This window comes from Carettochelys insculpta, chromosome 2 (assembly GCF_033958435.1).
Source record: "Carettochelys insculpta isolate YL-2023 chromosome 2, ASM3395843v1, whole genome shotgun sequence".
Classification (NCBI taxonomy): Eukaryota; Metazoa; Chordata; order Testudines; family Carettochelyidae; genus Carettochelys; species Carettochelys insculpta.
In genome coordinates this window covers 245,839,635-245,863,989 of record NC_134138.1, presented here as the reverse complement: position 1 = coordinate 245,863,989, position 24,355 = coordinate 245,839,635, and the positions used below count along the sequence as shown (strand labels likewise).

General features: G+C 43.3%; 1 protein-coding gene across 2 annotated transcripts in view; it reads left to right on the top strand.

The window, feature by feature from the left end:
- Nucleotides 1–24,355, top strand: part of ARHGAP21 (Rho GTPase activating protein 21) — a 201,294-nt gene that overhangs the window by 162,251 nt on the left and 14,688 nt on the right. For both annotated transcript variants that reach the window (XM_074984887.1, XM_074984886.1), the window contains 7 exons: nt 19,572–19,730; nt 19,879–19,981; nt 20,073–20,109; nt 20,533–20,658; nt 21,468–21,752; nt 23,495–23,559; nt 23,638–23,786. In XM_074984887.1, the coding sequence (XP_074840988.1) occupies nt 19,572–19,730; nt 19,879–19,981; nt 20,073–20,109; nt 20,533–20,658; nt 21,468–21,752; nt 23,495–23,559; nt 23,638–23,786 (924 nt within the window). The remainder of the gene's footprint in view (nt 1–19,571; nt 19,731–19,878; nt 19,982–20,072; nt 20,110–20,532; nt 20,659–21,467; nt 21,753–23,494; nt 23,560–23,637; nt 23,787–24,355) is intronic.

Here is a 24,355-nt window from a genome sequence, read left to right as displayed (position 1 = left end):
AAAAAAATGAAGTTCACGTTAAATCTGTTTGCCCTAGCATGATGCAGTGGTGTTTAAACTGACTCTATATTCTAGGAACTATTTTTAGTTTTACAGTTTTGCAAAGCATAAACCAAATGTCATTAGGAGTTTAATAGTTAAATTACATTTGAAAAGAGAATTATTCTTTTTGTGAGAATTATTTATTAACTGAATTAGGAGGAAGCAACACAAAACAATTCATGATTGTAAATATTTCACGTGCAGAAGATGAAACTGATCTTTTGCCTATTTGCTGTGGTTGACTGAATAATATAAGTGCATGTTGTCCCACTTCTAGGAAAACTACTATGGCCATATTACTGTCCCACCAATGAAAATTATCTATTTTTGTTGTTGTAAGTTGTTTGAGCTCCTTGTGCTTTACCAACATGTCATATTGCTCACCTTCTCTGAGCTTCCCACCAATTACTACCACACCCTTTACAAAGTGCAGTTCAGCATTGTAAATCCACAGGATTGATGAGTAACCAAAATTACAGTGGTAATTTACACATGGATTACTGCAGAAATATCTTAAACAAAACAAATACATATTATAATATTTGGTGTGGGTTTCATAAACTCTGCAAAACTGAAGAAATACAATTTTGCCACCTCCACTTTGTTGTAATTCTGTGGATTTGAACATGAGTATAATTATTCTGTGTGCTATCTAATGCTCCAATTTAGGCCTCTGAATGTAAACCAGATTAAAACCACTTTTAAATGTCCGTCTATACACAAGTACATCAAGATTACATTTTATAGAAAATATGGTGTTTTAAGACTTAGAATCCTATAATAAGCCTTGTTTAAATCATGTATCTGTTAGAATATGCTTCATGATCACATGTAAAAATTATCTCCAATAAATTATCCCTAATAAATATTACAAAAATAACGTGCTTTGGAATACATTGGGCTGGAGCTGTGTTATTTTATAATATTTATGGATGATTTTTGTTCCATTGCGATACTGATAGCAGTATTGCCAGCTCCAAATGCTTAAAAATCATAAACCAGGCTTCACAAATGATTGGTGTAAAGTTATGAAGTTAATAATGAATATGGTGTTCTTTAAATTTGCTCTCTGTTGTTAGGATTTATGCTTTCAAGCTTTTCTTTGCAACTGTGAGGGCTAGATACGTAGGGTATGTCTATACCTGGTGTTCGATGAGCCATGGTTGATCCTTTGGAGTTTGAGTTTGCCACATCTGTGAAGATGTGGCAAAATTGATCTCTCTGGGCTTGGCCACCGACCTTGGTACGCCATGCTATCATGGGGAAGTAAAGGACATAGGCGCAAGTATGAAGAGTCCCAGTTGTCAGTAGGGAACAAAGTCAGTCCAGATATGTTGATTGAGTTGTGTATCTGGGATGGATTTTATTCCTTTGTATAGACCAGGGTTTTAGACACAGTAACATTAAAGAGGTTAGGGCAGTGTAGCTGCACTGATGCAGCTATGTTAGCTCTCTAATGTAGCTGCTTTAAACTGATGGGAAAGAGCTCTCCCATTTGCTTAAGTAGAGAAGCCCCCATGAAAGGCAGAAGCTATGTCAGCTGGAGATGCTCTCCCATCAACATAGTTCTGTCTCCACTGACACTTTGGTGTTCAGACTGGAACCCATGTTCTAGAACAGGGATGGGCAACCCCGAAAAGTGGGTGGGCTGCATGAATGGCCCTCTTTCACCTCAGCGGGGCACAGCAGCCTGCAGCCCACTGTGGTTCAACCTGTGGCCCCACAGCCACCCAACTATTTCCCCCCCCACACACACACCTCTTGCACGTTGGGGCATCAGAGCCCTACATTACCTACTTCTTTCCCTTCCTACAGCACTTTCTGAGCGTGCAAATCATCTAATTCATGCTCCTTACCCACTCCCCTTCCTTCCCAAAGATGGGATACTGTGAAACAGCTGTTCACTCCATTCCAGCTATGGAATGCAGCAGCAATCAGGTGATTCATGGGCTCCGAAAGCGCTGGAGAGTGGTGGAGGAGCAGGTAAGTGTGGGGCTCTGGTGCCCCAGTGCGGGAGAGGCACATGGGGCAGGTGGAGCCTCAGTGCTCTGCAAGTTGCTCACCACTGTTAGAAAATCCTGCAAGGTAGGAGGGTCTTGTAGGTGAGACTGCAGCCTAAGTTATATCTCTTGGGAGAGTGATTTATTCACAACCCAGAGAGATGAAAATTGTTCTGACATAAGCTCTACCATAAACATTGCCTTCCTCTGTTAATGGAGGCTGAGATTCTCAAACTGCAAAATGAACTCTGGACAGCTGAGCTGTTAAGTATTAAATACAAATTTCAGAGGAATCATGATAAAATTTCAAGAGTTAGCTTGACTGACTGTTCTGGGGGCAGGGAAAGATGTTGTATTTTCCCACCAGGAGTTTCTTGGAAGTTTTGTACCTGAATCAGGTGCACTTGCTCCAGAGGCAGTTGACCCTGCTCTTCTCTCTGATAGGGTGAGTGCCTTCTTGCTGCCACCTCACAATGGCCAAGTGTTCCCAACGTGCATGTGTGACAGTATCTTTCCCTACTTTTCCCTTCTCCAGGGTTAGGCCAGTTTTGAGTGTTAGAGAGCAAATCTACCTTCATTGGGTTTATTTGTGCAAGGGTGGTCACAGATTAGCCTTTTGTGGGTATGCCTACACTGCACTACTGACCCATGCTGGCTGTCTAAGGCTATGACTACACTACAGTGATCTGTCGAAAGAAGCTATTCCAGAAGAGATCTTCCAAAAAAAAACATTCTTTTGAAAGGCAGCGTCCACACACAAAAAAGCGTATCGAAAGACTGATCCACTCTTTCCGCAGAGAGTATACATGCTGCCCCTGCTGTTTCGTAAGAATGGGCCAGGGATACAAAAAGCTGTCACCATGAGGACTGTTCTTTTGAAAAGAGGGCCCACGGACCGTCTACACGTGGTGGTGTGTTGTTTTTTGAAAGAAGCTTTCAAAAGGAGGCACTTTTTCCGATCTGTGAGTGGAAGACAGCTTCTGGAAGAAGAGCTGCGTTTTTTCAATTTTGTCTCAAAAGAGCACGTTTTGTGTGTGGATGCTGCATGTGTTCTTTCAAAAAAGGGCTGGATTTTTCGAAAGAACTTGCTAGTGTAGACGCGGCCTAAGGGATTAAGGGGGTATCAAATTGCCTTGCAGGCATTTGCATTTGGGCTGGAGCCCAGGTTCTAGAACCCTACAAGGTAGGAGAGGTCCTGCAACTGAGACTGCTGCCTGAGCCCAAAGTCTGCACATCAGTTAAAGAGTCCCTTAGCCTTAGTTATCTGGAGCAGGCCTGCTGCGGTTTTAATTGCTATGTAGAAATACTCTACAACTAGAATTTTGGCTAACCTGGATCAAATTTTAGAGATTCTTGTCACAGTTTGTGGCTCTTCCAAACATCTCCTGTGTAATCTTGGACAAATCAGTTCATGTTTGTGCCTCAATTCACCACCTGTAATATGGGGATAATTACAATCCCTTTCTCAGCATATAAATCATTACAGGGACAGTCCTTGAGGCTTCTTGGAAGGTACTTTCTAGGCATTGAGGTCCCTAATCTTCATTGAGTTCTCAGGTGCTATTATAATAAAAGTATTCATTTTTTGTATCAATTGACACCGAGTACCTCGTGAGAAGTTAATTGAATTGGAAAAGTATTATTGTTCTTACTTTTTGTAGGTTATGAATCTCTGGTTTAAATTGCATTGCATATGTGCGTGCATATACAACGCTCAAAGTGCAACTTTTGTTTGTATAAAGGTAGGTGTAATTTAAGACAGTGTATTCTTATTTTAAAAATCAAATGCAGTTTGTCTTGTTGAAACATGTTTAACAAGAATAGTCTGTTTCAACATGTAGCTTGTCACGCCATTTGTAGCGTAGTTTGCTTGCTGATTCATTTTTGTAGTCTTTCTTTATGTCACTTGGCAGACAGTGACGTAAAATAGGCTTTAGTCATATTTTGTTTTTAAATAAAGAGTGTCTTTTTTTTTAAATCTGGTAGCCTTGACAAGTCATCTACAAGTGCTTAAAAGGATACTGTTAATTGGAAATGTCATTTTTACTTCCTGTTATAAGTAACCACTGATGTTACTGTAACTGAAAGAGATTATAATTTTTTTCTTCAATTACTCACAAGCTTGTTTGCTTTGTGCATTTGCTAGCATTTTGTTTACAGGAATTTTCATGGATATATTGATGATGTACATCCTTTCACATGCTCTGCAAGGAGCTGTTTACCAGTAACAGTTGCAGAAAAGCTGAAATGTAAGGGCCGTTTCTGTGCAGAGAGGAAAGGAGTGTGTCTGTCCGTCTGGGTGGTGGGGGGGGGTGATGTTAATGTCAGGTCTCAGAAAAATATTTATAAACATTAAAAAAAAAAAAAAGCTTAAAACACCTTTAACTGCTTTGTTAAAAACAGGAAATGCATTGTGCCTTTTCCTCCCTTTCCTTGCTAATCCTCTTCCAGAAGAGGGGTGGTGGGTAATTGGTCATGGGGGAAAAAAAGAAATTTTTAAAATCATTAATGATAATGAGATTGTCACTATCAACTTGAGATTTTTTTCAGCTTTACATTCTTTTTACCAAAAAACAGTTTGTCGGATTTAAGTGAAATCTGTATTAAGCCTGATGGTGACTTTACTGTAGTTTAAAAGTAAAGAGAGAATAGTTATTTGACAGCTTCATAAAAGTGGAAAATTTTTGATGCAGATTGACTTAAAAGCCTGTTTGCCTAGGATATAAACTTGAAAATATGATAAAGTAATTAAGGCTATGCAGAGTTTGCTGCAAATGAGATTAGTTAAGTAATGCACATGTCTAAAAGTAGCTTAATTTTATATATGCCTGAGAATACAAAATGAATAGTTAATACACAGCTTGTTTAAGTAAGTGACACCATGTTTAGTTTTGTTCAGGGCATAAGGAAGAAAATTTTGTGTTGGAATAAATGAGTTGTGCATGCACCAATATTTGTAGACGCACACCGTAGTTGACATAGTATAGATTTTTCTGTTTTACGTAAATAACTTTGTAATTAATTCTTTTTAATCAAAACCATTGCTTTTTAAAATAAAGGTCTCCTAGTTACCCATTCCATTTTCATTTGAGTGGTTCCAGATAGCGCTACAAGAAAGGATTAAATATTTTACTCTTCCCTGACCTAGTAATATGATTTTGTTTAAACAGAAAGTTATTGTTTTGCTTTGCTTTTCTCTCATTTCAGAACAGGAATGTCATTCTTGTGGAGAGAGTTGAGACCATTGTTATCAAGTATTTGTTCTTCTTGGTTTTTTGTTACATTTTTGTCTCTTTTGTGTATGTGTGTCTGTGTGCAGAATATTGTAAAATATCATTTTAGAGATCTCTTGTTAGGGAAGAGTCAAGATGGCTTTTATAAAGGGAAATCATGCCTCACAGATCTATTAGAATTCTTTATGGAGGTCAACGAACATGTGGCCAAGGGGGATCCAATTAATGTAATATAGATAGGCTTTCCGAAACATTTTTACTATATCCTTCACCAAAGGCTCTTAAAGTAAGCAATCATGGGGTAAGAGTGAAAATTCTCTCATGGATCAGTAATTGAGAAATGATACCAAACAAGGGGTAGAAGTAAAGTCAGTCAGAATGGAGAGAAGCCAATAGTGGTTTACCCCAGAGGATTAAGGAGTACATTACGCCGTTATGCTCTCTTGCTCCAGTACATCAGATGGATCACAATCTAGCACAAAGAAAATAATTCTCTCCATATTCCATATCAAGACATCAGTGAGATAGAATAGCTTACTGAATGCCACACATAATCAGTGATGATGTTGGGTGAAAGAGCTCAGGTACCCAGAATCACAGTCCTGCACTTGATTGAATGTGATTCTCAACCAAGTTTGTGTGTACCCATGGGGATACACAGAGGTCTTTTGGGGGCACATCAGGTCACCTAGATGAATGTTTTTCTCAGCCTTGGGGTAATGACTTCAGGAGGTTGCAGAATGGATTTAGGGAAGTTGCAAGTGTGAGATAGGAATTAGCTGGTGGCAATCGAGGGAATTGTTTAGGATGCCATGAAGCTTAAGTGATGTACTTCAGACTGCTGAATGGGGAGCAGCAGTTGAGAGAGGTTGAGAAACGCTGCACAAGACTACAGTAACCACTTCCAAACTTATAGTAAAACTATTGCCAAACAGTGGAAGGATGTGAGTTTCTTCAGCTCTACTTAAACAACCACAAGCAAAGAGCTTAATGAACTACTGTCAGAGTAGAGGGAGGTCTCAAATGGGATTCCACCGAGATCTGTTCTGGCTGGGTGGTGTTCAGTGCCTTTTTATTTTATTTTATTTTATTTTCAAGAGGAGATGGTACTCAGCTAGCTCCCCCTTCCCCTCAGACAATCCCATGCCAAAGTGCCGGTACTTAGTACCAGCAAGTACCTGCATTAAAAAAAAAAAAACACTGGTGGTGTTGAACATTGTTACTAATGTTCTAGATGTGGAGAGTATACTGGTCAAATTTGCAGATGACACAAAGATGGGGCATATTGCAAACACATTGGAGGCTAGGGCTAAAATGCAAAGGGATCTTGATGAATTGAAGAACTGGACTGTAGAGGACAAAATGAAATTCAATAGAAACACATTTAAGCCGTGTCTACACGTGCACGCTACTTCGAAGTAGCGGCACTAACTTCGAAATAGCGCCCGTCACGGCTACACGAGTCGGGTGCTATTTCGAAGTTAACTTCGACATTAGGCGGCGAGATGTCGAAGTCACTAACCCCATGAGGGGATAGGAATAGCGCCCTACTTCGACGTTCAACGTCGAAGTAGGGACCGTGTAGTCGTTGCGCGTCCCGCAACATCGAAATAGCGGGGTCCGCCATGGCGGCCATCAGCTGAGGGGTTGAGAGACGCTCTCTCTCGCGCCCCTGTGGGGCTCTGTCGTCACCGTGGGCAGCAGCCCTTAGCCCAGGGCTTCTGGCTGCTGCTGCGACAGCTGGGGATCCATGCTGCATGCACAGGGTCTGCAACCAGTTGTCGGCTCTGTGGATCTTGTGTTGTTTAGTGCAACTGTGTCTGGGAGGGGCCCTTTAAGGGAGCGGCTTGCTGTTGAGTCCGCCCTGTGACCCTGTCTGCAGCTGTGCCTGGCACCCTTATTTCAATGTGTGCTACTTGGGTGTGTAGACGTTCCCTCGCAGCACCTATTTCGATGTGGTGCTGCGCAACGTCGAAGTTGAACATCGACGTTGCCAGCCCTGGAGGACGTGTAGACATTACTCATCGAAATAGCCTATTTCGATGTTGCTCATCGAAATAAGCTATTTTGATGTAGGCTTCACGTGTAGACGTAGCCTTAAAGTGTTATGCTTCAATGAAAAAAGAAATGCACAAATACAGAATGGAGACTAACTGGTTTGTCAACAGCACTGGTGAGAAGGACCTTGGGAGCTATGGTAGATCACAACCTCAGCAACGAGACAATATGATACTGTTTAAAAAAAATCCTCATCATCCTTCGTTGAGTGACAGCACAGTGCTATGCGAAGGTATAAGTGGATGACCATGTCACTGTCTTACATCTGTCCTGAACAGGAACTTGCAAGAGAAACACTGCTGGTGATGCTTGCACGATGCTGGAGTGAGACAGCAATACTGAACCTAGAACCTTAGCCTGGCTCGTGACAGGTCCAGAAATAGGATATCATTCACAACAAAATATGCTGAGACAAGATGGGAAATCTTTCATCCCTCAGCTGTTGGAAAAAATTGCTGTGGTGATTCACAAAATGGCTTTACTCATTCTTTTTATTAGGCTAGGGTATACCTGGCATCTAGGTAGTGGAGAGCTTTCTCCATCTTGATGGGAAATATGGAAGAAAAACTGGTAGAAAAATGTCCTGGTTTTTATGAAAGTGGGAGGCTACCTTGTTTAGGAATGCTAGATGTAGATGTAGTTGCACTTTGCCTCTATAAGAGACCATGTACAGGGGGCTCAGCGATGAGAGCTCTGAGACCCACGTGGTCAAGGTTATGGCCACCAGAAAGTTTCCACACCGTGTTGTAGAAAGACTCCACATTGGGGTGTTGGTAGCTGACCAGGGTCCTGAGTACTGAGATCTGGAAACAGAAAGGACTATCAGTTTGTCCACTGGTAGGTTCAGCTGTGTGCTGGATGATGCTGTGAAAATGAGCAATGCCTTGTCCTGCTAGATCTCAAGTAGGACCTTGTGTATTAGAGGGATGGCTGGGAACACGTACAGGAGGATGCTTGACCATGATCACTGAAACACATTTGCTCTTGATCTTTGGCCGTGGTTCTGAAAAGAACAGAACAGGTGTTATTCCCTGTTGCTCCTTATGATGAAATTCATGTGGTGATGAATCCCACCCTTGGAAAATGGATAGGAAGACATTTGATCTGAAGCCGCTTAAGGTGGTCTGCTAGGTTATGCTGCACTCCTGGCAGATACGAGTCTCGCAGGTGGACATGGCGAGTTATGCAGAAGTCCTAGAGTTAGAAGGCTTCTTGGCATGGGGGGAAGTAGTGCGCACCATGCTGTTCACATAGAACATTGCAGCAATGTTGTTACAGTACTGGCAGACACATTTGTCCTGCAGTTGTGCATGAAAGGTGTGGCAAGTGAAGCAAACAGCTCTGAGCTCCAACTTTGATGTGGAGTGATAGTTCTGACTGTGAGCATAGGTTCTGATATTGCCCACATGTGCTTCCCAGTCTGTCTCTGATGTGTTCATGGCCCACGTAAGAGCAGTTTGAGGTTTGACAAAGGGCATTCCTGTGCAGACTGCCTGTGGTGGGAAGGGTGACCAGACTGTCCAAAAAGTCCCTTGATGTTGTACCTGTTGGCTGTGGTAGCTTTCCTGCACAAACATGCATTTTGTGAACATGCGTGGAGCCATGGAGAAGCCAGAGTATAGCAAGGTGAACTGATAATGCAGGCTGTTGACTATCATTCAGTCTTGGGATGCTCCAATGTACTGGGGTGATTGATATATGGAAATACATATCATTCAGTTTGAGGGTGATGTTCTATTCCCCTGGATCCAGGGAAGAGATAATACTGGCCAGAGAGGTAATACAAAACTTGAGCCATCTTTTGAGTGTGTTGAGGTTTCAAAGATCCAGAATGGGCCTTAGCCCACGCTTGGTCTTACGGGTAAGAAACTGGACCATAGAGGTTGCTGGACCAGAGAATCTGGGATAAGAGAGGTTCAACCTGTATTAAAATCCAAGACATTTTTGGATATTTAAAACAAAAACAGCCTGATGATGATTTAAAGACTGAACTGGTAAAGCTCTGCATCTTTATTAGTGAATTTGTTGTAATTAGGACTATCAGAGAAGGGTGCTGACCCCTACTTTAGCACCTTGCATTGGGAAGTCCACCGTAAGTGGACTCTATGGCCCTGCCCTCGAGGCCATAATTAATGGTGACAGGATGGAAATGCCAGCCTTTGGGGGTCCATGATATGGGCATACCCTGCTGGGGTCTTGGCTAGTCTTCTTTTGTGGGGAGCAGCCGCAGCCTGCTGCTAATTTCTTGTATAGCACCAGAGATTGTAAACAGTATGGTACTGAGGAGCTGGTCTTTGGTACAGCAAAGCAGGATTGGTGCACCTTATGGCCATTATTTTTCAGCACTGAGATGTCCTGCACCGAGGCTGGTGGGTTTGTCAGCTGACTATGTTGGTGCCGACTCCTGATGTTGGGGCCAGAGTTCAGGTCTCTTCCTTTTTTGCCTCTACTTAAAGCCCATTGGCTGTGTCTACACTACAGTTCTGTTTCGAAAGAACATCTTTCGAAAGATGCTCTTTCGAAACAGTGTCCCCACATACACCAGCAGGGATCAAAGGTTCGGTCCCTTCTTTCGAAAGGCCCCTAGCACAGTTTCAAAACAGATTGTCTACACACACCAGCCCGCTCTTTCGAAAGAGCAGGGGCAGGAAGTACTATGGGCAGGGTCACATGGTGGACAGGCCCTTCCGGGGCTGCCATCCACCGTACCCTTAAAGGTGCCCTCCCCTCCCCTGGACCTCAGCCTGCACACGCCAATGACCAGAAACCCTGTCCCCCAGGCAGAGCGAGAGAGAGAGAGAGCAAGAGGCATCGGAGGTGGCATCCCGGTCCCCCATGGACCCTGAGCAGCTCCCCCCCCCCCCCCAATGCAGCCGTGGCCAGCGCCCTGGCCGCTGTGCTGCGGTAGCTCCAGGTGGCCACCACAGTAGCCACCCTCCTGGAGGCCATCCTCAGAGCTCAACGCCCCCAGCTGGTCCCCTAGATCATCCGCCACCTATGGAGCTTCCCCACAAGCAGCGACTGGTGAGACGGGCTTGTGCTGGAGGACTGGGGCGACGATCAGCGGCTACAGAACTTCAGGATGACCAAGGGGACATTCCTGGAGCTGGGCCACTGGCTCACCCCAGTCCTCCAGCACCAGGACGCACACCTGAGGCCGTCGCTCCCCCTGCAGAAAAGGGTGGCCATTGCCCTATGGAAGCTGGCCACCCTGGAAAGTGACCGATCCGTCAGCCACCAGTTCAGGGTGGGCAAAGCCACCATTGGGGCCGTCCTCATTGAGGTAAGTCATTCCCAACTCACACCTAGACTGCTTGTGGGGGGAGGGGGGCAGCCTGGTGACAGGCACTGTCAGGAAAAGGGTGGGCACCCAGGGCCAGGGGCATGGACGGGCAAGCTGCATCCCACCCCATGCTCATAAGCGCACCCCCCCATGCCCTGCAGGTCGTCTGGGCAATCAACAAGGTGCTCCTGAGGCATCTGGTGTGCATCAGGGACCTGGACGACGCCATCTGGGGATTCCAAGAGCTGGGCTTCCCCAACTGCTTTGGGGCCCTGGATGGCACCCACATCGCCATCCAGGCCCCGGAGCACAGCCACAGGGCCTACGTCAATCGCAAGGGCTACCACTCGGTGGTCCTGCAGGCCTGGTTGACGCCAATGGCCAGTTCCAGGACATCTACATGAGCTGGTCCGGCTGCGCCCACGACGCAAGGGTCTTCCGAAACTCAGGGCTGGGACGTTGTATGGCTGAGGGGACCTTCATCCCCCAGTAGGAGCTCCCCATCGGGGACACAATGATGCCGCCCTGCATCGTGGCGGATGCAGCCTACCCCCTGCAGGCCTCGCTGATGTGGCCATACACAGGGCACACCCACCCGAGCCAGGACCTTTTCAATGAGCAGCTGAACCACGCCTGGAACACCGTCAAGCAGGTGTTCGGCTGCCTCAAGGGGCATTTTAGATGCCTCTACACCAGGCTGGAGGTGGGCCTCCCCAACATTATGGCAGTGGTCAGGACCTGCTGCACCGTCCGTAACCTGGTGGAGGTGAAACGCGAGCACTATATGCAGAGGTGGGCTGCCAAGGCAGGGCGTGGGTACTTACAGCCCCCTGCCACCCCATGCCGCCAGGCAAGGGTGTGTGTAAGGGAGGCCCTGCGCCAGGCCTTTGCGCAGGGGCCACGGTAACACCCCCCCCCCCCCCGCGCACACACCCCATCCGTACCCTACACGCACTGTGCACAGGGGACACAGGGTAAACCATAAAAATAAACATTTACTATAATGAAAAACTGTGCCCCTTGTTATTCAGGGCGAACTATTTACATGTGTTGGGGGAGGGTGAATGGAGAGAGCTATATACAGATGTGGGGAGAACTATTTACACAGGAGTGGGGAAGGTGAATGGGGAGAAATGTTTACATGGGAGCGGGGAGGGTGGATGTGAATGGGGTGGGGGGGCTTCACCCCTCCAGAGGGGCTCGAGGGCCAGGAGCCCTGTCGCCCATGCCCGCCCCTTTCTCCCCAGGTCTGGGGGCCCCACCGGGGCTGGGCTGGGGCCGGTGGCACAGGGAGGTAGGGGTGTGGCTCGGGCTCAGTCCCTGCACCTGTGCTGGGCTCAGCCTCCACCGGGCCAGCCCTGGCTAGCAGGCTGTGGGCCAGGTGGATGAGTCTGGCTGGGAGAAGGTGGGGAGGGATCAGGGCCTCCAGGTCGGACTCCTCGGGGGGAGGGGGGAGCTGATGGGAGGGAGGGGGGATGCAGTGGTGAGGGGGCATGGGGGATGGTGGAGGGGCGACGGGGGTGTGGATGCAGGAGTGACCCGCAATGGAGTGGCGGCAGGGTCCAGGTGGCCAACCATGGCCTGGGTGAGGGCATCCAAGTTGGACCCCACCTGGTCCCATGCCTGCTGCTCCATGGCAAGCCACTCCTGCACGACTCCCATCAGCTCCCTAACGGCGGCCGTGTGGGCCGTGTCCCCAGCCGCCTCCCCAGCCACCTCCTCCCCAGCCTGGTGGCACTGACAGAGGGACCGGTGACGACCCCATGCTGGCCCTGACCAAGGCCTGGACCACTCCCTCTCTCCCTTGGTGGTAGGGCTCCCTGGGCCTGTCACAGGGCTTGCCCAGCTGATGGCTGCTGGAGCTGTGGAGACAAAAGGGGAGAGGAACAGGCCATTAGTCCCACTGAGGAACCCCCTGAATGCACCCCCGTCCTGCACACCCCATCCCAGCAGTCCTGCAGAGATCACATCCGGGGTTCCCAGTCTGGTTGTGGGAGCGCTGGCTCTCCTCTGGCTCCCTTGGTCCCTCTGCAGCCCGGCAGCCCGTGGTAGTCTGGCCCGCATGGTGCTGGGTGCCACACGTCAGCCTTGTGCAGCCTGGGCGGTGGGGCCGTCTGGCCTGCCCGTGCCCTGGGGGTGATGTCCCTGCGGGTGGGCTGTGGCCACCCTGGGAGGGACTGCATGCCCCTCCCCCGCATCCACCAGCTTGCATGGCACATACTTGTGGGTTCCTCCAGGAACTCGGGCAAGGCGTGGTCGCAGGGGGCTGGGCTAGATGGGCCTGAGGGGACGTCGGTGACAAGGGCCCCCCTCACTCAAGCCCTCCTCATCGCTGGTGTCCTGGATCCTTTGGGGGCGACTGCGGGTGGCCAGTGATCTGGGCCAGTCCTCCCCCTTGGTCCCCATCCCCGTCTCCTCCGGCATGGTCAGGGGGTCGGCGGTGTTGGCGAACATGGCCGGGGGTCCCGCCTCCTTGGGCCCAAGGAGATGGTCCAGTTCTTGATAGTAGGGATAGCTGGTGGGCACTGCCCCTGACCGCCCGGCCTTGTCCCAAACCTGGCAGTACACCTGCAGGAGCTCCTTGAGCTTGGACCTCACCTGGTCTGGGGTCCGGGTGGGGTGACCCTGGCCAGTGAGGCCCTTGGCCAGGTGCTCACAAGCGGGCGCGTTTTGGCGCCGGACCTCTGTCTGCTGCAGGACCTCCTCATCTTCCCACAGCGTGAGGAGGTCCTGCAGCTTGGCCTCTGTCCAGGAGGGAGCCCGACATTTGGGGGGCTGGCTCCCCTCCTGGGAAGACTCCCCCAGGTCCCAGGACGGCTCCTGGGATGGGCGTGGGTCCCGGTTGCTGGCCATGGTGCCAGAAGTGCTGCGGCTTCCCCTGGGGTGTCGCAGCTGGGAGCTGTGCGGGCAGCAGCGTGGGCTCCCTGCTGTCTGCACGCCCTCAGCTTCTTGCCTGAGGGCTTCTGGGAGCCTGCTTGCTAAGAGGCGGCCAGACGCTGGAGCCATAGAGCTCCACTTGTGCTGTGAGTGGTGCTGCCACCTGCCAGCTGTGAGCGGCCATGGAGGACCCGCTCTTTTGAAAGAGCAGGTCGCAGAGCGTCTACACTTGCTGTCTTTCGAAATTGTCTTTCGACAGAGGGCGCTTTCCCCATCCCGGGAGCAGAGGACCAACTTCGAAAGAACGGGGGAGTTCTTTCAAAGTTAATTTCAAAAGAGCCCCGTGTCAGTGTAGATGCTCCGTGGCTTCTTTCGAAAGAACTCGGTCTTCTGATCCTAATTTCGAACGTACTTGCTAGTGTAGGCGCACCCTTACAGATGTTGCAGTTTTCTTGCAACTGGCCCTCTTTTAAGCACCTTAGACCGAGAGTATGTGGGTCCCCTCTGGGCATGGACCTGCCACAGGAGTCACACTGTTTAAGCCACTATAGCAGCTGCATGCCCCAATAATGAGGAACAATTAAGTGGGAGGGGGGAACCTCCTACAATATGACGCTTACTATCTGCTACCAAAATATCTTAATGCTACAGCATACCTGACTGTACTGGCTTACTTGCCAATACTGGTATACAGAAAGTGGAAAGGATCTAGAGGCAAGTGACAAAGATGATCAAAGGGATGGAATGCAAGCCAGATGAGCAAAGGTTGAAGATATTGGGTACACTGAGTTTGGAAAAAAGTCACAGGAGCTGCTTCACTGAAGGTTTACAAAAAGTGGCTGGATAGCCATCTGTCTTGGATGACTTAGATACAACAAATCCTTCGTCTTGGCAGGAGTTAGACTGGATAATCACTGCAGTCCCTTCTAACCCTATGGCTTTATGGTTCCCCACTACTGTTGTCTCACTGTGAACAGAGTCATCTAGATGCATTCAGGACACAAAAATCTCCAAAGAATGCGTGCCACTACTCAGTGTGAAGTGACAAACAGAAATACTGCAAATGCCAACAACACTGTGTTTAGCACCATAAGTAGCAGGCAGACACATAGCCCATAAGATTATTCTTAGCGTAGTGAGGAGACATGAATCCTGAAAAATTAGGTGAATAAATGGTAATTTTGTGTTCAAAATATTTTTTCTCTATTCTGTTCCCGTACTGTGCCCTTTCTGCCAGCATCCCATGTATTGATTTTATGAGGCACAACTTTGATTAGCTGCAGTAAAACCAGTGCAAGAGTTCTGTGAACATGTTGGACTCAATGAGTTACATTTTCATTGAAGGCTGAGGGGAATCAGCTGGTTTTTTTCATACTCTGTACTTCCAGATATATTTTAAGAATTTGTTGCTTAGTTTGTTTCTAAGGTTTATTTTTAAATACTTGACAATCATTTCTCTTGGTAGTGCAGGCGTGTCCAACCTGCGGCCCACAGGCTGCATGCGGCCCTGGACAGCTAGTAATGCGGCCCCACAAGATCATAAACTTTTAACATTATTATGTGATTTTTTAGTGATATTTTTCATGACTCGATTGCACGGTACTCGAGCGTGGACTGCGTAGGTGACAACGGAACGCTGTGTAGGGGAGGGCGCAGCGCAGTGCTAACTTCGCCTCCCGCACCCGCCACACACAGTCAGTCTAATCGAAACCTGCCTGTGTCAGATGTTATATGCGCTTGTGCAACTTGGCGAGTAAAACGCAATGATTACCGATAATACATGTGTGATAATACGGCGTGTGTGTGCCTGTGAAGACAGGCGTTTATTGTTATTAACCCAGCAAACAAACGCTAAGTTTTTTTGCTGGGAAGCAGACATGAAAGTTTTCTTATCTAATTATTGCACTTGAGCTTGTTGTATTACTTTGTAAAATAATTTACCAAGTTAAAATAAGTTAAAATAGTTTTTTAGCAGCTGTGGTGGAGTAAGTACAAAAATGAATCAAATAGGTTTTTGCTCAGATATTGATATAATTACATATACAACATCGCTAATACTAGAAAAATAAATGGTTGCTTATTTATTAATTTTTTTATCCGAGCATGGCTTCAATGTTGTGTCAAAAGAAAACAGAACCCAAAAAAAGAAAAATCGTGGATGAAGGAAGAGTGTTCAACAAAAAATGGACAGATGAATACTCTTTTTGTCGAGACAAATAATAAGGCACTATGCTTAATTTGTAGGGAAATTGTGTCAGTTTTCAAAGATTACAATTTGAAAAGAAATTATATGCAAAAACATGCTGCCAAATTCGATGCATATCAAGGAATGTTTCGTAAAGACAAAATAGCAGAACTGAAAAAAAATCTGTCATCTCAACAATTTTTTTTTTTTTTAAAAATTACAACTCAGACAGACTCTATTGTGAAAGCTAGTTATGTGGTAGCAAATCTGATTGCAAAAAAATCAAAACCATTTACTGATGGTGAGTTTATTAAGCAATGTATGGAAAGCGTGGCAGATATAATTTGTCCTGATAAGAAAACGGATTTTTTCTAAAATCAGTTTGTCTCACCAGACTATAGCCAGGCGAATTGAAGAAATAGGAAAATCTATCGAAAGAGATTTGGAGAGTAAAGCTGCTAATTTCAAATTTTATGCTTTGGCGATAGAGGAAAGTACTGATGCTACAGATACGGTTCAACTTCCGATTTTTATTAGGGGTATTGATAACTAATACAATCTCACTGAAGAAATGGCTTCTTTGGTGCCATTAAAAGACACAACTAAATCTCTTGATTTGTATGAATCAGTAAAAATTACATTAAATCAATTTTCTTTAACCTTTGCCAACATATCTGGTATAGCTACTGATGGCGCCCCGGCTATGGTTGGTAAAAAAGAGGGACTTATAAAACTAATAGAAGATGGTGCATTTGCCGCCGGCAACTCACGTTTGATAAAATATCACTGCATCGTACATCAAGAAAATTTATGCACGAAAGCTTTAAAAATGGATGATGTCATGCAAATTGTCATCAAAGCTGTGAATTTCATGAGATCCAGGGGATTGAATCATTGCCAGTTCCAGGAGTTCCTTAAAAGTATGGATGCTGATTATGGGGACATCCATTTACTTTTCTGAAGTAAGGTGGCTAAGTCGGGGTAAAATGTTGAAAAGATTTTATAATTTGCAAAATGAAATCAAGTCATTTATGGAATCAAAAGAAAAATTTGTGCCAGAATTTGAAGATGAAAAATGGCTCACAAATCTAGCATTTTTGGTGGATTTGACTGCTCATTTAAATGAGTTAAACACGCATCTTCAAGGTGAAAATCAACTTATCTGTGCTGTGTTTCAAACCGTAACAGTGTTCAAAATGAAACTTAAATTATGGCTAGCTCAAGTTATGGCAAATAATTTTATGCATTTTGATACGTTGGCTAAACACAGTCCTGTGAACAGTGAAAAATATGCAGCCGTGCTTTCCATTTTGATACAGGAATTTGATGATAGGTTTCAAGATTTTTGAAAAAATCATCAATTTTTTGGTATATTTGCGACTCCATTTTCAGTCGACATAAGTACATTACCTGCACATTTTCAAATGGAATGTACAGAGTTGCAATCAGATATTCAACTCAAAGAAAAATTTGATCATGTCTCTTTACTAGACTTTTATAAGTCCTATCTTCCCAGAGAAAAATATCCCTCGCTTCACAATCATGCCTTATTCATGTCATCTCTTTTTGTCAGTACGTACATTTGTGAACAATTTTTTTCAAGGATGAAGCACACGAAGAGTAAAATTAGATCAAAATTTTCTGATGAGCACCTTGAGAACTCACTAAGAATTGCAGCCACTTCCATCGAACCAGACATTGATGCATTGGTTTCACAAAAACAAGCTCAAATATTCCACTAGTTTTATGTTTATATTGCCCTCTTTTGTTTTAATATTATAATAAAAAATATAAAAAAAGGAAGTTTATTATTTATATACATTAACTATATTATATATTTTATATGCGGCCCAAGACAATTCCTCTTCACTCAATGCGGCCCAGGCAAGCCAAAAGGTTGGACACCCATGTGGTAGTGTTTCATTGACCCTTGAAATGGGTTTTGAGCCTCTTAAGGTTAGTAAAAGTTAAAGCGTAATGTTGAATTAGTATGAAAATCAGTAAATTATCATTCATTGTTGCTGTCATCTCAGGAGCTTCGAGGTTTGTGAAGTTACTTCTCTCCAACTTAGTTCATGGGTTAAAGATCACATCCTGTGGGAAATCATACAGCATCCTAAGTATGAAGTAACAGTTCAGATTTGTAGCTTAAGTAGATTTATTTCAAATGCATGTTTTTCTAGACTGTTATAGTTGGGATTATTGTATTCTGACTGAAGACTGTGGCCCTTTTTAAAAAAAAAAAAAAAAAAAAAAAAGCAAAGCTGAGCATTCCCAAGTTAAATGTTAAGAACCAATTTAAAGAAATGGTATTGGAAGTGTTCATTTCAGATTCGCATCCTTTAGTCCTTGTTGTTGAGGTTTGGGTATTTTTCGGATTTGCTGTTAAAAGAGAAGTTTAAAGCACAGTGAAAAAGGAAGAAAATAGGACAATGAGGGACTTCTGTAGTTCTGGAAACATAGAAATGTAATTACTAGATTTCTTCCACCTCCAAACTACAATAGAGAAGTGATTTATTAGCATCTTTAATTGCTGCTGTGGAAGTAAGTAATAATTTGGAAATAGATAAATATTAATTTTAAGGAAAAACACTTTTGCTTCTAATTGCGTTACAGATTTTAGATTGTATTGGCAAGTTCCTCTGCTGCCTTCTACATTAGTATAACATCAAACAGCTTTTAATAATGGACATTGAGCAGAGGGCAATATAAATTACTTAAATGTATAATAGACTTTTCTACCTTTGAAATAATGCAAGTGTGGAACCGAAATGTGATGGTACAAGCTCTGTTTTGAACAGAACAGTTAGTGACCACTTGAAAACCACAATAGCATGCACGCAGTTGTATTCACACAAAGCAAAGAATAAGCCTCCTGTTTGCGAATGTGCACTGATTTCAATAGGCTTTTCAGAAGCTCTGCATATTAAAATTCACAGCACCTAGAAGACACATTAATTGTAGCAGTACAGTTTAGTAACATGGTCGTGATCGGGTTCTCTCCTTTTTTCTCCCCTACCTCTGTAATGGAATAAGAAGTATTTTCCTAATGTATTTTAGGAGATGTTTATGTGTTGTCTCGGAAAAATCTCTTGTGGTTGATTTTTCAACACTTCTCATCTTGTAAGAAGTGCATGTAAAAATCAAGGAAATCCTTACGCTTGTCTAGATTATTGCATGACGACCCTCATTCTCTTTGAAACTGTGAGGTGTTGGACGTGTACAGATTACAATCGTGTTTATGAGCAATTAGTAGAAGATGTAATTGGTAGGAGGTAGTAGAAACTTACGAAGTATGAGTACTACCTTAATTAACTGAGAATTGTTTTTAAATGGGGTTTTGGCTATTTTTAAGTATGTTACCATTTCAGAAATTGCTGTTTGAGCTTTTTATGATTTTTGTTTGGAAGAGTAATTATTTGAGGTCGTTTGCATAAATTTTGCATGCAGTGAATATTACTTGTATTCCATTTCTCTGGAATTTATCCTCATGCATCAACAATTGAATTTAGAAGTATAGTCTGACAAACGGCATACTGTTTCAACAGCATGCCATTTAAACGCACAAATTCTATTGTGACTGTTGTATGAATTAAGAAGACGGAGTAGTCTAGTTTTACTGACTTGCTTTGAATAATCAGTTAGACAGCATTCTTTATTCTTATCCCAGATACGTAACTAGTATGACTGTCTCCAAAAGATATGGCTCCAACTTTCTGTAATAAAAATGTACATTTTCACATCGTGAATTGACTGTATCCTTGATGTTCGCAAGGCGGGATGTTTAAGGTATTAGTTCCTGAAATGCTAGTGAAGAGGTAAGTTCAGCCTATTTAGAATGAGCTTCTTAGTAAAGCAGTTAGCATGCTAATATATTGCATATTGCCTTGTAGATGAGCCAAGTAGCCCTAGTATTGACCATGATATCGCACACATTCCTGCTTCTGCTGTTATTTCTGCATCTGCCTCTCAAGCTCCCACTATAACAACAGTTCCTCCCAGTCCCACATCTTCAGTTCCTTTAATTCGACGTCAGCTATCCCATGACCATGGTAAGCTTTTTGTTCGGTTTGTAAACAAAGCTTTTTTCTTTCTACATTTGTTTACCTTGTGGGAGGCAGTAAGATGTGACAATTTACAATGTTTTATTGCTTCAAATGTCATTTAAACTGATTACTGTTAATTTTGATTGACTTGCAGAATCTATCAGGCCTAGTGTATTGGATGGTCAGTCTCCTGCAAAAACTGAAAGATCTAAGTCTTATGATGAAGGATTAGATGACTATAAAGAAGAAGGAAAATTGTAAGTCCTGAACAAATCTGAGTGCTTGTGTGTTTTTTATTAAAAAGTATACAAAACACTCATTATTATACCTACCTTTTTCTCTCAACAGAGCTATCAAACATGTATCTAGTTTAAAGGGGATCAAGGTCAGTAACATATTTAACAAGATTATAAGAGTTGTTATTAGTAAAAATACTTTAAGATGCTATTAGACTTCTTTTATATAAGAACAAAGGCTTTGGTTTTGATTCGGTGTGGCAGCTGAGATCAGAGCTAGGGTACATAATGCATGATATACGCTAAGACAAAAATATGAAATAAAGGTAGAATGTCTCAAGAATTACATAGGTTCGACTAGTGTTTGAATTCACAGTTAATCATTTCATACTAATGGAATAGAAGAAACTTTCATAGTCTGATAAGTATTTCCTTGGGCTATACACAGACAAAAGCTTCATATAGAGCTATTGGGGGAGGGAGGAATGAGGCAGAAATGACCTAAATATAAACTTCCATAGATAAACGTATTTAGTGGACCTCTTGATATTCTGACTTACATTTTTCTTTAGGTTCCAGACAGTCAAAAATCTTCAGAAGACTCTGGATCCAGAAAAGATTCTGTTTCAGAGGTCTTTGGTGATGCCTCCAAGGAAGGATGGCTCTATTTTCGACAGCTTCTCTCAGACAAGGGAAAGGTATTATACTTTCTAATATACATTAAGGATAAATATTAAAACCCTGTCAAAATCAAGGGTAAGAAAAATCAATCTGTAGGCAAAAGATGTTCCTTGTAAAGCTTATTTAGTATGCAGTAAAACACTATGTAATAGGTACTAATAAAAGTAACTTTGAGCGTTCCACCTGTTCCTTATAATCTGTAGAAGACTTATTTGGGCAATTTCTGGATCTTCTTTCACAGATTCTCTGTAGCTGAGTTCATTTGTCTTGACTTAAATTCAGAGCAATAGTAAGTAGTTAGTGCAAGCAGTCAACTCCTAGAAAGCTGGGAATGTAAATGTTTCTTATCCTAGCAGTAGGACTCATCTTGTGCACGTGCAGCTAAATCGAATGAATATCATAGACATGCTGGAAATTTGTAGGCCAAGATTTTCCAAAGATGAAGAAGCCTGATTTTTCAGAGGTGTGGGGAAGGTGGCTCAGTGTTTTTTTTTTTTTTGAAGGTGGTGAGGTGGGGTACTCAGTCGCTTTTGAAAATGTTAGTATTGATGCTTGCAAATTCTGTAAGCATCTCTTCTTAAAATGCCTGGCCCTTTTGCTATGTCACATTTCCTCACACACAATATTATATGTTCAGGAAGGAGAGAGAAAAAACGTTCCCTTTCCCATGAGCAAAGTAGTTGGTGAATGGTATTTTTGTATGATAAAGTTGAGTGTTCTGTGCCATGCTGTGTTCAGTCTTCATGTTCAAAAAGTTTTGTATGTAGCTTATAACTAGGTAACTGCAATAAATACAGACTAGTACAAACTGGTTCATATTTTCCAGCGAGTTGGTGGCAGCATTCGTCCATGGAAACAAATGTATGTTGTTCTTCGGGGTCATTCACTTTATCTGTACAAGGATAAAAAAGAGCAGACAACTCCACCTGAAGAAGAACAACCTATCAGTATCAATGCATGTTTGATAGATATCTCATACAGTGAAACCAAGAGGAAAAATGTATTTCGACTCACCACATCAGATTGCGAGTATCTGTTTCAGGCTGAAGACCGAGATGACATGTTGGCATGGATTAAGGCTATACAAGACAATAGCAACCTCAATGATAAGGTATTTGTATAATATTGCATCTATAACCTTACAGGCTGTTTTCTTCTGTTGTATTTTCTTTTAATAAATTTGATTTTTTTTATTGATAATAAAACAAATATATATTTTTGGTTTTGGTTGACACTAAATCGAATATGCATTACGGAGAAAAAACTGCACTGAATTGAGATTCTCATATAACTACATTTATTTACAAAAAATAATAAATTCTTAATCTGGTTTATGAATTTTAAATATCCCAAAGGATAATTGAGCAATTAAAAATCTGGCATGTTAATAATCTAATGTTTAGTTAATCTCTACTGTATTTTAGAAGGAAAATATTTTTGCCCATTAAAAAGTTAAAATGTGTTAATTTAACAACAAATATATTTTAAACTACACTGTATAATACTTTATAAAACAGGGATTTTAACACCTAGTCAGATGGGAGCAGTAATTTCTGGCCTGCTCTGATCTGCCAGACTCCTGTTGGGAAGTAGCCTAAGAGTAGTTTTCACTGAGAAACTTTGCACCGTTAATAGTTACTTAGTGAAATGCTGATGGATATTTCAAAAAAATGTTTTATAACTTTCATATTCATTTGTGTGGAGAAGGTGAATATAGAAAAATTATTTACCTTTTCCCATAATACAAGAACTAGGGGACACCAAATGAAATTGATGGGTAGTAGGTTCAAAACTAATAAAAGGAAATTTTTCTTCACACAGCGCACAGTCAACCTGTGGAACTCCTTGCCCGAGGAGGCTGTGAAGGCCAGGACTCTATTAGGGTTTAAAAAAGAGCTTGATAAATTTTTGCAGGTCAGGTCCATAAATGGCTATTAGTCAGGGATAAAGTATGGTGCCCTAGCCTTCATAACAAGGGCAGGAGATGGATGGCAGGAGATAAATCACTTGTCTTCTGTTCTCCTTCTCTGGGGCACCTGGCATTGGCCACCGTCGGCAGATGGGATGCTGGGCTTGATGGACCTTTGGTCTGACCCAGTATGGCCGTTCTTATGTTCTTATGTTCTTACCTAAGTGTTATAAATATGTAGGAGCCTGCGTGTTATGTACATATGCACATGTACATTTTTTATATATTGTGCTGATTGCTGCATCTAAACATTGAATTTGCAAAACTTTTCTGTAGGAATTTTAGATTGTTTTGTTTTGTTTGTTTGTTTACATGTTTGTCCTATGAAGAAAAAAACTTGTTGCCTTTTAATTACAGCTCTTTGGAGCTGTTCAGTCTTAGAATAATTAGCCTATGGAAGGTGGATTATGAGCACAATTTTGGTGAGGTTGTTAAAAGCATTTAAGGAGTTATATGATAAATGGTACAGCTGTCAGTACCTCGTGGGCAGGGGGTTATGTGAGTAGGAATGTATTGTATGTGTAAATTGAGATTTTTTTCTGAGAAGTGCGGGAGTTTAATCACACATCTTCTATGGAAGTGTAAGTTTACTGAAGATCAGGAGTAAAGACACCTGTCATAGCATTTAACTTTTAACTGATCACTGTAGTGTTTCTTCAGTCTTTCAAATAATGTCTTTATTTCCTCTGTTGTTTCCCGAGTGGATCTGTTATGTTTTTCTATACTGGAACTGAACTTGACAACTACCCAGTATATGTTATCTCATTATGGAAATAGTAGTCTGTATCCTAATGGTGGTTATATAAGATTTTCAAATGGTATTACAAAACTAAAATTATATAAAAAAAAAAAAAATTATTTGTTTTTTTTTTTTTTTTTTCCAGGATACTGGTGTCACTAGTAGGGATCTAATTAGCCGGAGGATTAAAGAATATAGCACAATGATGAGGTAAGATCTGTATACACAACTGGCCATTTTATGTGCTTGGTACCTAATTACTTTTGACTAATTAATGTCTTGTTTCAGTTCCTCTAGTAGCAAAACAGAGCCATCGCCCAAAACACCTCGGCAGAGTCTGAGTATCAGGCAGACGTTCCTTGGTGCTAAAACAGAACAAAGGACACAAAGCCCTCACTCTCCCAAAGAAGAATCTGAAAGGAGGTTGCTCACTAAAGGTGTGTTTACTGTGTATCTTGTTGTTTGTTAAAGTAAAACCCCGTTCTCTTCCTCCCAAATCTCCGATTGGGCAGAACACAAGTACTTTATTCTTGCCAAGGGGCATGAGTACCTCTGCTCCCATACTACCCCACATTCCACAGAGGGTGTAGATATACTTGTGCCCCTTAGCAGGGTCAACCTGGAGCCACCCCCAAAATACGGAGACTTGAGAAGACATGATATTTTTCATTTGCCAGCTTTCAGCTGTAGGTAGCAAACCACCAGGCCCTTGTAGCCCACTATGACATGAATGTGTGGCAGGCTGTTGCAAAGTTCAAGCCATCTCTTCTGGAGGACTTGAAGAAAGAGTTTTGGGCTCTGGCTGAGAGAGGTGCTGTGGCAGCTAGAAGGTATTCCAGGTTGCTTCGGATGTGGCAGGCGCTGCAGCTCATACCATGGCACTGACATTGTCCATGAGTCCTGGTTGTTCCTGTGCGGTCTCTCTGCTGAGACACGCCAGTTTATACGAGACCTTCCCTTCAGTGTTGTTGCCTTGCTCGTGAAGCAGAGAGACACTAAGCTGCTG